This window comes from Gopherus evgoodei, unplaced genomic scaffold (genome assembly GCF_007399415.2).
Source record: "Gopherus evgoodei ecotype Sinaloan lineage unplaced genomic scaffold, rGopEvg1_v1.p scaffold_42_arrow_ctg1, whole genome shotgun sequence".
Lineage (NCBI taxonomy): Eukaryota > Metazoa > Chordata > Testudines > Testudinidae > Gopherus > Gopherus evgoodei.
The window spans coordinates 545,196-562,575 of record NW_022060063.1 but is presented as its reverse complement, the minus strand read 5'-3'; the positions used below and the strand labels follow the sequence as shown (position 1 = coordinate 562,575).

The following is a 17,380-nucleotide window of genomic DNA, read 5'->3' as shown; positions in this document are numbered from 1 at the left end:
ATGGAGAGCTGGAGACCATAGCAGAGAGCTGGAACTAACAACCAGTTTTAAAAGCCAAGACTGGCCCTCTTACTGGCTCCACCCTAGCATGAAGAATGCAGGAACTGCACCATGCAACTGTGGTTCACCCAAAATGAACTCTGCTCAGCTCAGAACTTGCAAGACCTTCAGAAGGAGCCCATTAGGTCGTAGATGGCATCAACTCTGTCCAGCTTGTGGGGCAATGGACAGAGCTCCTGCCTTTACAGTTCCTGAGCGGAGATGTCAAAATAGACACAGGGCAATGCAATGTGGCCAAATAGACTCCAGGGCGGTACAGCATCCACAACCTGCCCTGCTGTACAACCCCTGGTGATACCTGCCCAAGAGGCCATCTTTACTGGACATCCTCCTGCCTCATGAGACCTCTCCAAACAATTGTGCATACTCCTGCTCTACATCCATTACAATAGCTCCCTCCATGAGGCAACTGATTTTCATTGGCCCTTTGAATGGCCACTTAAGACAATTAAAGCTAGAAGAAAGGTCCAATGGCAGAAACAGTCATTATGGCGGTACCACTTGGAAATAACCAATTTGTTGACAGGTCTGTAAATATCCCTCCTCGAAACACCACCAGATGACACACTCCACATCCGAGTTCCCTTCTAGTCAGAGAGGGAGATAGGTGACTAGCCCAGCAGAGCCAGCAAGAGGTTCCTCACAGCCGGAAGATTCAGCACCACAAACCATCCAGCACTGATTCTAACAACTCATTTCTATGTTAAACACTAGGATGAGGAAATTATTCTACTCTGATCTTGCAACCAAGATTCTGCCAGGATAGAGGCCACAGTTTGTACGCTCTTCAGGGCTAGGACCATGTTTGTGAAGTGCCAGTGCAAACACGTGGTGCTGAATAGCTACAACCAATAAGTGCTAGATGGCTTAAAGTTTGAAAACTAAAAGCCACATCACATCAGCTCCTCAAATAAAGCAGCTTTTGCTGGGAGCCCAGTGCTCCCAAAATACTGAGGTGTGTTAATCTTCACCTTCTCTGATGAAATAAATAAAATCTCTTGGAATTTTGAAACCAGTGCAAATGCCCAACTCCCCCTCTACAAGTATGTACAGCTCCCATGACTGCATCCAATAGGATTTACTCTCATGAGAGCCATCAGGCCCCTGGATATTTACTCTTTCTAAAACATTGTAAACACAGACTCCCAACTGCATTACATCCACTCAGTGTCCTCCCCAGCCCCACCCATTCATTCAATCTCTCTCTTTCTTCCCCAGCTCCCTCATCTCCTCCTAGAATTCATACTCTTCCCCTCAAAAGTCTCTGGGCCTGATTTGCTCTTATCCTGCACCATGTGCGATCATTTACACCAGTGCAAAGCAACTGCAGATTGGGTGCAAGACACCACCAAGTCAGAGCACCTCATCCCAAAGGTGACTGCACACTTTGTATTGTTCTTAGTGCTCATTAGGTATCTGAAAACATCTCAGTATAACTGTGCAATGCAATTGATTTGCAGGACAGTGCTAAGTTTTACTTTAAACATTATGTGGAGGAGCAGGGGGTAAGAGGACACTCTACATTTTAGCAAATTCTCATGTGCTCAAGTTTGACAAGTCTGTTGCTCCAGGTACAAATGTTCTCTATAGAGTCCATCTTTGTGGGAAGCTGCATCAAGTAAAGCCGAACCTATTTTGCAGTGTATGTCTGTGCAGCACCCAGCACACTGGGAGTCCCTAGACACTACTGGGGTACCCATAATAACAGCAATATACAGGAAAAGAAAAAGAGCCCCTTGGACAGCATTTTTATTAATATGAATGTGCATTACAGTAGCATCTAGAGGCTCCAGCCGAGATCGGTGTCCCACTGTGCCAGGTGATCCATAGGCAGCATGAGAGATACACAGTTAGTTGACAAGACAGGTAGAACAAAGGAGGGAGAGAGAGATAATTGTGCTTGTGGATAAATGATGGTGCCCAGCCTCCCTAACCCCCTTAACAAGCAAGGATTAAGGACAGATCAGAAACCAGCTGGAGAAGTTGTGAGGCTTCATCACTAATCATCCAATTGCATCAGTCCTGCCTCTCCCCCTTCTAACAACTAGCACTAGGCCAGGCCCTCCAGTGATAACGCTGCTTAGGAGCATCTGGTGTTGGATCCCAGCACCCATGGGGAGGAGAATTCGGGGAGAAAGAATCTGCAGGACTATGGCTTGGTGTCAGAGGGGCAGCACAAGTGCAACACATGGCACTGCACTTCCATCCTCTTAGTGACTTATTTACTGGTACTTCTGCCTCACCAGAGCAGAACAGAACAGCCAGAGCATATGCTGTCTCCAAACCCAATCTGCCAAGGGTTAACTTGCTCATGGTCAGCACCAACCCTCCTAGATGTGCTTAAGAATTTTCCAAGGCCAATTAACAGCTTTCCACCTGCATTCCAGCTACTATTTATAACATGAATAATGGAACAAGGAGCCACTCAAGCATACCAGCTCCATTTGTTATGGCTAAACTTCAACCTCAGAGGTTGTGTCCTGCTTAGTTGTGTCCTGCTTAGTAGACTCAAGTGCTCCCAATGCACCTTCACTGTGGGGCTAGCAACAGTTAGAGAAGGCACTGCTGGGAAGTCTGGGAGACCAGTCCCCAGAGGTGTGTAAGCTCTCAGTTAAGGCAGAAATAGTGACACAGCAGCCAGCCCCTACCTACCCCAGGGAACTCGGCTTTTCTCTCCTCCATGGACTCTCATTTCTGCCTCTGCATTCCCATGAAGGAACTGTTTTCTCACTCACCTGCTAGGTCCTGTCTTTTCCACCAGGTCTACACTAGGAAATTAGGTCGGTGTAACTACGTCGCTCAGGAGGGTGAAAAATCCACCCCCCGAGCAACTCATTAAACCGACCTAACCCCCAGTGTAGACAGCACTAAACTGACAGGAGAATTCTCCCATCAACATAGCTACCGCCTTACGGGAAAGTGGATTAACTATGCCAATGGAAAAAGCTCTCCCATCAGTGTAAAATAGATAGTGTTTTCACTGAAGCGCTACAGCGACCCCACTGCAGCATTTTAAGCGTAGACCTGCCCATGAGTTTAACCTCTTTTAGGAAGGGATTATTGTTTGCTATAGGTTTATACGGTGCGTAGCAAAATGGTCCTAAACTGGCTAGCCTCTAGGTGCTACCACTATATAACTATTAAATAGGCAGGATCCTAATCCCATTTCTCTGCACTTGGTTGAACAGAAAAGAAGTTTGTAGTTAAAAACAAAATGCAAAGCTAAAAACAAAATGCAAAGCTCTTTCCCCTAAGTATTAGAGCAGGGGTAGGCAATCCATGGCACGGGTGCCGAAGGTGGCATGCGAGCTGATTTTCAGTGGCACTCACACTGCCCAGGTCCTGGCCACCAGTTCAGAGGGCTCTGCATTTTAATTTAATTTTAAATGAAGCTTCTTAAACCTTTTAAAACCCTTATTTACTTTACATATAACAATAATTTAGTTATATATTATAGACTTACAGAAAGAGACCTTCTAAAAACGTTACAATGTATTACTGGGACATGAAACCTTACATTAGAGTGAATAAATGAAGACTTGGCACACCACTTCTGAAAGGTTGCCGATCCCTGTATTAGAATCACAGGCGACATTCACAGACACTGCCCCTAGCTAGTGTCCTTGACACTTCCTCTGAGGGCTGCATGTCCCCGGGGTGGTTTCCCTCCCCACTACCCCAAACAATACACATACAAACTATAGCCTTCCTAGAGTGACAGAGAACTGAAACACTCAGTAGACTCCCGGCCCAGCTGCCACTGGACCTCCTACCTATTAGCAGCAGATTCATCCAGCACTTTTTCATTGTCGTTGCTGATTTTCCACCCCATTCCAACAGCATTCAAGTCATAGAATATCCCTGCACCCACAGCTAATGTCACGGCAGCTCAAGAGCAGCACCAGGATGGAACCACCACTTTTACCTTGTGTCCTGTAGTTTTAGAGGGCTTTGGCACTCTAACGCTATGGCTGCCAATTGGATATGGCACATCCAACAGCTTAGCTTCTGACTCCTCTTTATTGTTTTGGATGGGACTATAAGTGAGACGGGCACTGAGCTGCCCTGTGCTCCTTCCGTACAGGAGGCCAGTCAAACCCATTGTGAGGAAAGCTGAAAACGCAGAACTGGATGTAATATGGTGGCTTTGAATCCCTTTGATTCTTCAGTCAAAGGCAGCCGTGCATTCTGAGGCAAGGCCACCCAGCTGTGATGAGGTTTTTCAGACTCAGCCAGGCCATGAAATTCTCATTCAGCTTTTGCTCACTTTCCCATGGTAACCGACTGCATGAGAAACACAGCAAAGATGAGGTTAATATGCACACAACAAACAAGGCCTGTGACAGGAAAAGAGGCATCTGGGTCAGGACTTCAGGGAATACAGCAAGATAATGAAACACAGACACTGCTCTGAACACAACTGCTCACAGGACTGACTCACCTACCCATTCTGCACTGGCTGGCTCCCCTTCTTATCCCCTGAGGCTGGAGCTGGACTGAACGCTACACAGTGATGGGGTGGCAGAGCTCAGAACAGAGACCAGCTGCATGGCCAGAGGCAGAGGAGCCCTGTCCAGGCTGGGGAAAGAAATGGGTAACAAATCAGATCAGAAAAACAAGTCTTGGGACAAGTGGAGTGGACAATTCCAGGCCCTGCATGCGGAGAGTCAGGGAGGTAAGGGAGCACAGAAAGGGATCGCAGGAGCTAGAAATGAGACAAGAGTCTTAAGTGGCCAAGACTGATCCCACTGCAAGGGCAGGCTCTTGCTCCCCGAGAGGGGAATAGCATCAGTACAGCATCTCACATCAGAGTTTGGGCAAAAATCCAGCTCTCACCAAGCTGAACATGTCTCACCTCATGGCCCAATCTGCACTGGATCAGAGGAGAGACGCATTCCCTGCCCTCTACACAGAGCAGAACAAGGGGACACAAATGGTAGTGTTTGCGTGAGTAAGTGAAAGCTGCTGGAATGCACATTCCACAGTGGTGGAAGGCTGAGGGTGTAGCAAGGAAGGCAACCAACAGGAGGTAACCAGACTGACAAGATGCATGGAGCTGCTTTATCTTGCACTCTGCAATGCTGCCAACTCATGATTTTATTCATAAGACTCATGGGTTATGGAGTTCCTCCTAAAGCCCTATGCCGGATTCATGGGGTTACATGGGAATCTCAACTTTCATTTAAAAAAAAAAAAAGTGTTTCTAGCCCTCCTGGCTACAGGAAAAAGCTTGGGAGCATGCACCCCAAAGGTTCCAGTATTTTTAAAAAAATCTCATGATTTTTGGAGCCTGACTAATGATGTGTGAATTCTTGGGATGGTGATCACATCCTCCTGTGAGACTCTCTTTGTGCTCCACTCTCAAGGGTGTAAATTACCCAGCTTTCACTCATGCCAACTAACCAATAAGCGATTACAGTGCCATTCACATCCCCACAGACATTACCACAAGCACTGGACTTGAGTCATCTAGCACGAAATGGTTTTGACTAGAACAACTTCAGTTCCTTGATGGAGACAAGACCAAGCCCCCCGTATCAGACACGAATACAGGGTTTTATTTTAAGCCACAGACTTTCTGAAATGTAAATATACAATTGAGAGCCAAAAATCCAAGCACTGAGGCCTGTGCTCTAGCAACAAATCTGATCTGAATTCCCAGTCTCCACAAAAAGCAAAATACAAATCCAGACCCACAAGCTCATGTGAGCAGAGAAGATTCATTATTAAGGGCTTAGCTACACTTACAGAACTGCAGCTGTAGTGCTTAGTGAAGATGCTACCTAAATACCAAGCGTAGGTACTCCACCTCCCCAAAAGGCATCAGCTATGTCACTGACAAAACACTGTCTACACTTGGGGTAAGTCAGTATAACTGTGTCGCTCAGGGGTGTTGAGTTCCAGACTCCTGAGTGACATAGTTATACTGACATAATTTGGTAGTGCAGACCAAGTCCAGGTCTGGATACTAGTTCAGATATTATTATGTAGTATCTGTATTCCAGAACCACTGAAAGGCTCCAGAGCAGATCAGGACTCCACTCTGCTGGGCACTGTGCAAGCACACAGTAAGAGACAGTCCCTGCCCTGGAGAGCTTCCAGTCTAAAGTCAGGCAAGATGCAACAAGCTGGTGTAAGAAACAAGCGGAAAGAGTGTGCACACGCATGCACATGCATGGCCCCCAACCCCACCCAACGATAAGAAAGCCAGGAACATGTGGCTGCATGGAACGGCTTTGTGCCCTTTTCATAGTTGAAGCTTGTAAGATATTAACCAACAGGAGATATTAACAAGGTCAGAAATCCCTGCTGATAAGATCTAAACTGCCCTGACCCATTTCCCCAGATTCAAACTGAAGCCCCAAACCTTTTCTGACATGCAAACTATCTGACTGCTGTTTTGTTTTCACTCTCTCTTGCTTCCTACTCACATCAGGCAGCTGAATAGGAAATACTGAAATCCCAGGAGTGGCTCAGCCCAAATCAGGAAGTACTGGAGATCTTCCAAGAAAGCCTGCGGTTTCCAGGCCGAAGAGCTCTGCACACATCTGGTCATAAGCATCACATTTTTATCTCCACAGAACTTGAGCCCCACCCTTCCCTGCCCAGGCCCAGAAATAAAGTACACAGCTGGGACTAGAGGGAAAGCACACCTGAAGGGCAGTCACTGCATGCTTTATACAGTAGGACAGTCAGGAAGAAATCTACCTACAGTGTGTTCAGTTGCCCAGTGCTGCCACATCCCCCAGATGCTTGGGACGGCAGGGTCTCTGGTTCTCCCAAACGCAGAGAAGGGCGCATATGCAGTGATGTTAATTTCAGATATTTCTAAATCCCCAGATTGGTGACTGGGTGGGAGGTCCGAAGAAATACTGCTCCCTCTTGGGATGATGCCCCTTCCATCCCAGGCAGCCAGTGCCTCTAACTTTAGCACATGGCATTGGGGTTTCAGCTCTCAGAGAAGATGCTGCATGTGCTAAGGTGTGAGCTCTTAACAGTAACACAGTACACTGATGCCCAGGGGGTGCCCAGTGCTAGCTCTAGTCCCTTCCTTCCTCTGCGCCAAGCACACTGGGCAGATTTAGATCTCTAAATAAAGTGGCCCCTATTTTTGCCCAGCACACACACCTGAGCCAAACCTCGCCCAGATGGCACAGCATCACCATTTCTGCCAAAGGCCCTGAATATAGCCTAGTTACAGGGCTGGGCAGAGTATCCATCCAAATCCCCCATTCTGCACATTAAAGCCATGCTAACGTGGGAAGTGCTGGAAGCTCCGTTTTTCTGGAGCATCAGCAGTGTCAGGCAGAGCAAGATCTGGATGTCCAGGGCACTACAGTGACATTTCTGTTCCCAAGACAGAGCTAAACACACCTCCTATGATAAGGGTATCACCAATACTGCCCACTAGTCAGCTCCAAACACCCATAAAGACCCAGCCTGGTACCTCAACAAGATTCAAACATGGCTACAAATGGCCATTTATGGAGGCTCTGAGGTACTGTATACTACTTATGTCCCTTTTTATACAAAATATCACAGTAGCATCTCAGCCAAAGCCTCCAAGGAAGGTAACATACGACTTTGCAGTGTTGCCCACTCTTGCAATTTTATCATGAGCTGCATGATAGCTCAGGTTTTTCCTTAAAGCTCTGGTAGCCAAACAATTAGGTGAGAATCTCAGCTTTCATTTAAAAAAAAAAAGGGCAAGTTTATAACCCTCATAGTTGTTGTAGAAACACTTGAAAATACGATTCTTGCAGGCTAAAAAATAAAAATAAAAAAGACGGCAAATAAAGAAACCCAAGTTTATTATTTTTTTAAATAATGATTTTTAAGGTACTCTTGATTTGGGTGGGCCCTTAGTCATGGTTTTTGAATATTTGGGTTGGCAATATTTGTGCAGTTAGTGAACTGCCTTAAGGCTTGGCTACATGGGGACACTCAGGAAAGTTAAAATGAATTAACTAAAGCTGTGAAGTTAAAGCACATTAACTCCTGTGTGGATGTTCTCATTCAGAAGTGGCGTTAGTTCACTGCAGCATTAGCCAGAGGTTTAATTCACTTTAACATCACAGCTTATAGGTTCATAGATTCTAAGGCCAGAAGGGCCCATTGTGATCTCTAGTCTCACCTCCTGGATAACACAGGCCATAGAACTTCCCCAAAATAATTCCTAGAGCAGATCTTTAATATCTATTCTTGATTCCACGCTTAATTTGTTTTAACTTTCCTGAGTGTCCTGTACAGACAAGCCTTGGAGTTATCCACTCTCTAGATCCAGAAAATCCAGGAGGGTGATAGAGATGAACTGGGCTCACTTGGATACTCCTTAACCTGGACATCCCCTTACATCTATGTCTAATGCAGCTTCCTGCCAGGACTACAAACATCACCCTCCTGTTAATGGCATAAGAATCTTGTTTGAACACCATGAGATGCCATCACAGACACAATCCCCAGCACATATCTAACACCAAGATAGCAATGCAACAGTCTACCACAGAACCAGAGAGTGGACATGACACTCACCACACACTGTGTATCTCAGAACAACAAGACCCCCAGACTTAAATTCACACTGGTATCATGCAGGATGGGACTGGATGATTTTGCAGTAGCCTACATAAGATACCGACCAACTTCACCTGAGGAAGACACAGGCCTTGCATGGTGTTAGTGCTCTGGAGGACATAAGCAGAGCTAACTAATCTCCACAAGGCCTACTCCTTCGTTTCCAGATGGGTTAAACATCCTGCTTGCCTTAGACTGGATTCCTCAAATTACACCCCAATGTTTTGCTTTGCAGAGACTTGATGCCTGCACCTCCCTCGACAGCCACCTGCGAAGGGACCTCCTGTTGCCATGGCTTGGAGAACTCCTGCTCTGCGCAGGCAAAGCAGAGGACTCATCCTCCCTAGGGGAACCATCACTTCTATCCATGTAAGGCACTGGGCTCGTCATTATACCAGCAGCCCTGAGAGTCATGGCAGGGTACACACCCCAACCAGACAGACTGCTCTTGGGAAGAGAAAGCTTGTCCCATTTCCATGAGCACCCAGCTGCTCCGTCTCTGAACATGGGACCCAGGGAATCCCACCTCTCAGCTGCTTAAGCCCTCCCTCTCAAGCCGAGGGGGGAAGAGGAGGCGTGAGGAGGAAATCCCTGCGGCTGGTTCACTAAGTCCATTGCATGTCGCAGGGCCTAGTCATGTGGGCAGATGCAAAAATAGCTCCATCTCCTTTCTCATTTCCCTTTTCTCTGCATCCCAAGCCAGGGCGCTGCCCTCCCCGCTCTGCTGGCGCAGCGAGGTGCCACAAGGCTTCTCTGCACCCGGCCCTGCCCGAGGGACAGGCGGGGATCACTTACTCTGGCTGGAGGCGCCGCTCCCTTGGGCCAAGCTCACACTCGCTTCTCCTCCTTTAATTCCATCTGGGGAGAAAACAGAATCCGACTCGTAAATGGTGTTGAGCATCTGGTGTAGCCCTGGCATGGAGCCTGCTGCCGGAGCCCAGGCCGGGGGTCAGAGGGGCAGCTCAGCCATCTCCAGCCAAGGCAGCGGGCGTCAGAGCCGGGCTCGGCCGCTCTCGCATCCAGGCAGCTGCTTCCTGCCGGCTGCTCCTTCAGCTGGAGGAGGGGCAGGGCGCAGGGGCTTCCCTCGGTGCCATAATCTCAGCCCCGCCGCTCGGGCGGCCCGCGGCAGCTCTCAGGAGCCAGCGAGAAGCTGAGCGCCGCCCATCCCCGTGCGCTCCGAGCCCCGCGCCCCGGCTGCAGCCTGTCCGCTCCGCTCCAGGCCGATACACCTGCGGCGGCCTCCCCAGCCCAGGCCAGGCGCACAAATAGCTCGGGGAGGGGCTCGCCCCGAAATAGCCCGAGCGCAGGAGCCGGGCTCCGAGCGGGGCACGGAAAAAGTTGCATTGTTTGCGAAGGGCGCTCCTGATTGGCCGGGCCGCAGCCAATGGCAAGCGAGCCAGGAAAGTTTGCAATTGAAGTCGGGCGAGCTCCATCAGCAGAGAGCGCTCGGGCCGGGCCGGGGTGGGTCTGGCTGCTGAGCTCGCTCCCACCTGCCCGGCCGGGGCTCAGGCGGGCTCGCTCCGCAGCTGCCCCTTCGCCGCGGCTCGCACTGGCTGTTTGGAGGGGGCTGCAGCGAGATGGCCCCCGCCCGCCTGGCAGGGCTCCTACTCCGCATCCACATTGTGCAAGACAGGCGCGGCTCTGATGCAACATCCCCCGAGGATCAGCGGGGTGCGCAGGGCGCTCACACAGCGGGGCCGGGGTACATCCGGAATAATTCTGGTGCCCCGGCCAAAGGCACCAGAGATGAGCTCCGACGCTGGCCCTTGTCCAGTGGCAGCCACCTTTAAGTGTCATTTGGGGGTGAACAGTGTTACACTCAGAGGGGAACAGCAGGTCAGGATCTAGCTCTGAGCAGGCAACTGTGCTTTCCAGGCCTGGCAAGTCTCACAATGGTATGACAAGTCTCAGGTTAGCTGGTGTTTTCTGAAAACCTCAGCTCCTGGAGTTAGGTAATTACCTGGCCTCTCCACCCTGCTGCTTGGTGTGCGTGTGTGTCTGTAAAGTAACTTTCTGTTGGTCATACTTGCACAGCAAAGCTTAAAAACAGGAGCTCCTAAAGCAGGGGTCAGCAACCTTTCAGAAGTGCTGTGCCAAGTCTTCATTTATTCACTGTAATTTAAGGTTTCGCATGCCGGTAATACATTTTAACGTTTTTAGAAGGTCTCTTTCTATAAGTCTATAATATATAACTAAACTATTGTTGTATGTAAAATAAATAAGGTTTTTAAAGTGTTTTAAGAAGCTTAATTTAAAATTAAATTAAAATGCAGAGCTCCCCAGACCAGTGGGCAGGACCTGGGCAGTGTGAGTGCTGCTGAAAATCAGCTTGTTTGCCACCTTCGGCACATATGCCATAGGTTGCCTACCTCTGTCCTAAAGGTTCAACCTCTAGAAGGCAAATAAAATAATCCAATGTGTTTTTGAATTTTTGGAGGCCCAACTCATCATAACTTTTGAGCTCTAGAAACTTGCAGTATTGAATCACTACAGCCAAAGAGCAACCTGGAAGATTAGTAACCTTTCTCCCAGGTACTACAGAAAATGAGCCACTCAGGCACTAGTTGCAGGAACTGGGGAAATCTGGGCAGAACTATTAGAAGGTACTACTATGTGTTTCCAAAGTCACTCCTTCCCCATGAGTGAGAAGATCTTCTCTCAACTATTATCATTTACTGAGCACCAACTGGTGGTCTGGGCAACAGAAACCTAATGAGACAGGCTTTGTGCTGTAAAGAATATCTCAGACACAGCCATTACAGCACATGCACACACATACACACCATGCTCACTGAGGTGCATGAATTTTGTAGTGATCATGCTTAAAAGGCTTTGCAGGAGGGATCTGAAGGAGAGGGAGAAGCATGGACAAAGTGAGGGAGTATAAGAGCCAGCATGGAGATGAAAGAAGGGGAGGGAGACAAAGGGGCAACTCCAGGGGAAGTTTTGGAGAGCGGGTGTTTCAATGCAGGCAAGCAGAGGTGGAGGAATGGCCGAGGTAGGGTTGGCAGACTGTATCAAGGGATGGGCCAACTAGGTTGGAAAAAATAAGAAAACATCTCAAGCATCATATCAAATGAACTGAAATGAACTAAAAATAATTTCTGGTGACAAATATTTCTGATATATTCCACAATCTTGCTACCTCTATGCACATCCTGGTTTCTTCCAGAAGTAAAAGCTGAAATAAACTATTTTAGGATTTTTTCTAACACCTATCACCATAATGTTGAACCTGCAGAAGGCCAAACATATTATGAGAAGTCTTCTTTGGTCTCTATCACTTCAACCTACCATGGCTGTTTCCTGTGCACTCTACACCTTTACACTTGGGAACTCTGTTAGTAGCCAGTTTGTTCACAATCTGTAGCAAATGCACACACTGTTCTTTCCTGTTGTTGTTTTCCTTAATCTAAAATAAGTCACGTGACTGAAAGGACATTTGGCTCATTGTATGTGAAGAATCAGACACTTATGGAACTAAATCTCCACGTTTGGAGGTTCCCCCATTGTCAGTTGAAATGATATATTTTAAACTCATTGAATTAATAAACATATGTGACCACTGAAGAGACTCTGACTGATCATTGGAAATATGACTCCCCCAAGTCAGGAATGTGACCTATAGTCTGCATCATCTCAGGCTTCTTTCTTATACTTACCCAGAGGGGAGTTAAGAAAATCAGCCACATGACACTTTTTGCACATAGCAATTCTTTCTTAGTGGAAATAATTAAACAGCCAGTGTCTGGTGTTCCATGCCATGTGTGACACTAAGTTCCTGGGACTCAGGATGGGATGGGATCTGAGTTACTGCAGAGAATTCTTTCCTGAGTGCTGGCTGGTGAGTCTTGCCCATATGCTCAGGGTTTAGCTGATCGCCATATTTGGGATCGGGAGGGAATTTTCCTCCAGGGCAGATTGGCAGAGGCCCTGGAGGTTTTTCACCTTCCCCTGCAGTGTGGGGCATGGGTCACTTGCTGGTGGATTCTCTGCAGCTTGAGGTCTTCAGACCACAATTTGAAGACTTCAGTATCTCAGGCATAGGTTAGGGGTTTGTTATAGAAGTGGATGGGTAGGGTTCTGTGGCCTGCTTTGTGCAGGGGGTCGGACTAGATGATCACATTGGTCCCTTCTGACCCTAGAATCTATGAATCTAGGTCTCAGTGGAGCAGAGTTCACAGAATAAAAGAACACCATTATGGTTGGCACTAATTGGCTCCTGTTGGTAGCCTGAATAGAGGAACCAAGATCTGAGGCAGAGCATGAAGATAGGACCACTCTCTCGCCCACAGAGATGTCTCGCACAATCAGGGCTGAGCCACATTGGCTGGGCGTATTGCATAGGGGAAGTTTCTGCTGTCACTGCCCATACTGTACTTGCTGCATGAATACAGAAGACAGAAATGCCATGGGAGGGACAGGACAGAAAACAGCTTTGTTCACCAGGGGCTTCATCCATAGATTCTAAAGTCAGAAGGAACCATTGTGATTATCTAATCTGATCTTGTATAGGCCATAGAACTTCTCCAAAATAATTCCTAGAGCAGATCTTTAAAAAAAAAATCCAATCTTGATCCTGTTTCTGCTCCCAGAGAAGTCAGTGGAGAATTTGCTATTGGTCTTCATGGGAGAAGAACTGAGTCCTAAAACGTTCACTACCACAAGCAGTTGTCCATCCTGCTGATGTTTGACAAATTTCCAGTGTGTGCATGGCTGCAGCATTCTTTTAGACCGGTAATGTGAACTTTTTAACCAGAGTGTACATGTCCTTGCATGTGTGAGGTTATTACAGCTTGTCATTGATCCCAGAGCCAAGGAGGTGAAGAAAATTTCAGAGTAAAGTTGGTTAGATGTAAAAACTTAAGAAAACGGCCTGTTTCAGCAATGCTTTGCAGCTTTGTACCTTCTTTCCCAACCCCGCCTCCCCGCGCTGCCCTGCTCACAATAAAACAGTGCAATGATATGTTTTCACATGCATCTGAGGAAGTGGGTATTCACCCACGAAAGCTCATGCTCCAAAACGTCTGTTAGTCTATAAGGTGCCACAGGATTCCTTGCTGCTTTTACAGATCCAGACTAACACGGCTACCTCTCTGATACTTTCCAGAGAGAGTTCATCACTGGGGACCTGAGTCACAGGTTGAGTTTAAAGACAAGAACTGTGAATTGCAGTTTTGCTGCTGTTTTTTAAAGCTGGTGGCATTTCAGAGATGCTCATCCATTGCCCATTCCTCTATTCACCACAGTCCACCTGCCAGCTCAGATGTCAGGAGCGATATGATACATAGAAAAATGTTGAGACCTCATTCAAAGCCCTATGAAACTGAGGTGAGGACCAATGGTTCATTTCCAGGAGCCTTTGTGCTTAGGGCCTTCAGTCAGCAGAGACACTTAGTCATCAAGGCTCCACCTTCTCTGTTAAGGCCATTCACTTCAGTTCTGCACCCCTGAATTCCCACTGACTTCAGTGGTGCAGGATTAGGCCCTTTGATGGGGAGAGAGACACACACACTGAAAGAATGAGGTTGCCATTGGCAGATTGCTGCCATTTCCTGCATACAGCCCTGGGGACTCAGTTACCAGTGACACTTCCTTTCAAAGGGTCACATAATTGGTATTTGAAACACTCTGCTTGGAAACCAAGGGAAGCTACTGACTGAGACACAAAGCAGGATGGAGCCGTACAATTAGCACAGCCAACCTCATCTATTACTACGTATATTAAGCTCCCAAGTGTATTATGTTCATAAATATAATAATGTTAATAAAGGATATTCATGGGATCACAGACTGCCGTGAACATCTGTCTTTAAGGATCGTGGGCAGAGTTACCACACCAGCTCTCTCAGAGAGGAGAAGGGAAAGAGGAGACACAGCATGAAAAGTAGCAGCTACATAAAATAGTGACCTGGAACCAGAGAAGGCTATTTGAATACTATTCTTTACCATATCTAATTATACCAGAGTAAAAGAAACACAATGGAATTAAAATCCAACAAAACTGGAGCAAACAGTTTTTTATACAAAATAGAATTAACAAGTGGAACTCACACATGATATTATTGAGTCAAAATAGCTTAGCATAAATGCATAAAAGGTTTAGTTTCAGAGGGGTAGCCGTGTTAGTCTGGATCTGTAAAGAGCGACAAAGAGTCCTGTGGCACCTTATCGACCAGGGGTCAGCAACCTTTCACAAGTGGTGTGCCAAGTCTTCACTTATTCACTCTAATTTAAGGTTTCGCGTGCCAGTAACACATTTTAACATTTTTAGAAGGTCTCTTTCTATAAGTCTATAATATATAACTAAATTACTGTTGTATGTAAAGTAAATAAGGTTTTGAAAATGTTTAAGAAGCTTCATTTAAAATTAAATTAAAATGCAGAGCCCACCTGGACCGGTGGCCAGGACCCGGGCAGTGTGAGTGCCACTGAAACTCAGCTTTCGGCACCTGTGCCATAGTCTATAACAGGGGTAGGCAACCTAACAGATGTATTGGAGCATAAGCTTTCGTGGGTGAATACCCAGTTCGTCAGACGTCTGTTAGTCTGTAAGGTGCCACAGGACTCTGTCACTTTATAAAAGTTTTAAACACTTATAATACAAGAGTGCTAGTGTCTTCAAAGTAAAGGTTTGACCCAAGCTCTCATGTTAAGAGCCAGTATTTCAAAGTGCTTTAAAATCCACATGTATATTCCATTTGTCTTGAAAACTGGCATGCCTTATTGGGGCTCGATTTTGAGTTATTGGTGCCAAATTTGGGGTCATTTGGGTAAGGGGTTCCAGAGATACCCTGGAAAAAAGAACCTGTCACTCTATTCTCACAGTCTTCTATGCTTCATTGCACACATCTTTAGCTGAAACTATGGCACTGACCTGTCCCACAGTGTCCTTACCCATCAGATTTGACCTTAGTGACCATCAGGCACCCAGTTCCAGGTATGGGAAGCAATACTTAAAAAATGATTAGAGGGTCTGTCTCACTTCTCAGGGATGTGCACCAATAAAAGTTATTTGCACATGTGCCACAAGATCGGTGTGCCTGGGAGCAGTGCTGTGTCGTGACGACCTGAGGAGGAGTTAAATTCATGTCGCAGCTGGGGACCATGCAGTAATCTTTGAATTCAAGCAGGACCCAAAGACTGTGATTTCCACTCCTGCACAACGTGGATTTTCTTAGAGTGTGTGGCATGTACATTATTGCTTCTGCCTGGCATCAGGGAAGATTTGCCCAAAGTGCAGGCAAAGTGGAGACACACCAGAGCCAATGTTTGAAAGTGCTTTAAAAATCCACCTGCATAGGGAAATTGTCTTTAATAGTGATGTGTACCACATCAGGAGCTGGGGTATACTGTGGTGCAAACTTAGGGTCATTTAGTCAAGACAGTCATGAAATACAGCTCCGCCTCAAAAATTAGCTGCTTTGAAAATGGTCATAGATACATAGATTTATGAATTTCAAGGCCAGAAGGGACCACTGTGATTATCTATTATCCTATACTTCCAGCACAGCATGAGTCAGAGGACTTCCCTGAATTAACTCCTGTTTGAACTAGAGCAGATCTTTTAGAAAAACAACCAAGCCTGATTTCAAATTTGCCAAAGAAGGACAATGTACCATAACACCTTGGTAAATTGTTCCAGTGGTTAATTACCCTCACAGTTAAAAACTTCTACTGTACCTTATTTCCAATCTGAATTTGTTTAGCTTCAACTTCTAGCCTTTGGATCGTGTTATATCCTACTCTACTAGACTGAAAAGGGCATTATCAAATATTTGTTCCCCATTTAGAATCATAGAATTATAGAGTTAGACGGGACCACAAGAGTAATATAGTCTAAACCTTTGCCAATATGCAGGATTTGTTGTATCTAAACCAGGGGTGGGCAAACTATGGCCCGCAGCTGGATCTGGCCTGCCAACCATTTTAAGCCAGCTCTCAAGCTCCCACTGGGGAGTGGGGTCTGGGGCTTGCCCCGCTCCGGCACTCCAGCCAGGGCACATTGTCGGAGACGACACCACGCGGATCCCAGAAACCACGGCATGGCCCCTCTCCGACTCCTAATGCGCTCCAATGGCCTCGTTCTAATGGCCCCCTCCAGTGCTCCAATGGGAGCTGCAGGGGTGGTGCCTGTGGACAGAGCAGCAGGCAGACCTGCCTGTTCGCGTGCCCACACATAGGAGCTGGAGGAGGGACATGCCGCTGCTTCTGAGAGCCACTTGAGGTAAGTGCCGCCCGGAGCCTGGACCCCTGAGCCTCTCCCGATGCCCCAACCTCCTGCCCCAGCCCTGATCCCCCTTCTGCCCTCCAAACCCCTTGATCCCAGCCCGAAGCACCCTCCTGCACCCCAAATCCCTCATCTCCAGCCCCACCCCAGAGCCTGCACCCCCAGTCAGAGCCCTCACCTCCCCCCCTGCACCCCAGCTCCAATGTTGTGAGCATTCATGGCCTACCATACAATTTCTATTCCCAGATGTGGCCCTCAGGCCAAAAAGTTTGCCACCCGTGGTCTAAACCATCCAAAAACAATGGCTATCCAGCCTCTATTGGAAAACCTCCAGTGAAGTTTGAGCCCATTGCCTCCTGTCCTGCCCTTTGTGGCAAGAGAAAACAACTTTTCTCCATCTTTTTTATGTCAGCCTTTCAAGTATTTGAAGACCACTATCATGTCCCCCCTTATCTCCTCTTTTCCAAATGAAATATACCCAGTTCTTTCAGCCTTTGCTCATATGACTTGTTTTCC

The 17,380-nt window shown here is 47.2% G+C and overlaps 1 protein-coding gene across 7 annotated transcripts in view; it reads right to left on the bottom strand.

The window, feature by feature from the left end:
- HDAC7 (histone deacetylase 7) overlaps positions 1 to 17,380 on the bottom strand; it is a 255,735-nt gene that overhangs the window by 135,257 nt on the left and 103,098 nt on the right. For 3 of the 7 annotated variants that reach the window (XM_030546206.1, XM_030546207.1, XM_030546204.1), the window contains exon 2: positions 9,430 to 9,492. The exons of 1 other annotated variant lie outside the window; for it this stretch is intronic. In XM_030546206.1, coding sequence (XP_030402066.1) covers positions 9,430 to 9,492 — 63 coding nt within the window. Of the gene's footprint in view, positions 1 to 9,429; positions 9,937 to 17,380 lie in introns of those variants that run through there. 3 more of the 7 variants (XM_030546210.1, XM_030546209.1, XM_030546205.1) reach the window with 2 other exon arrangements.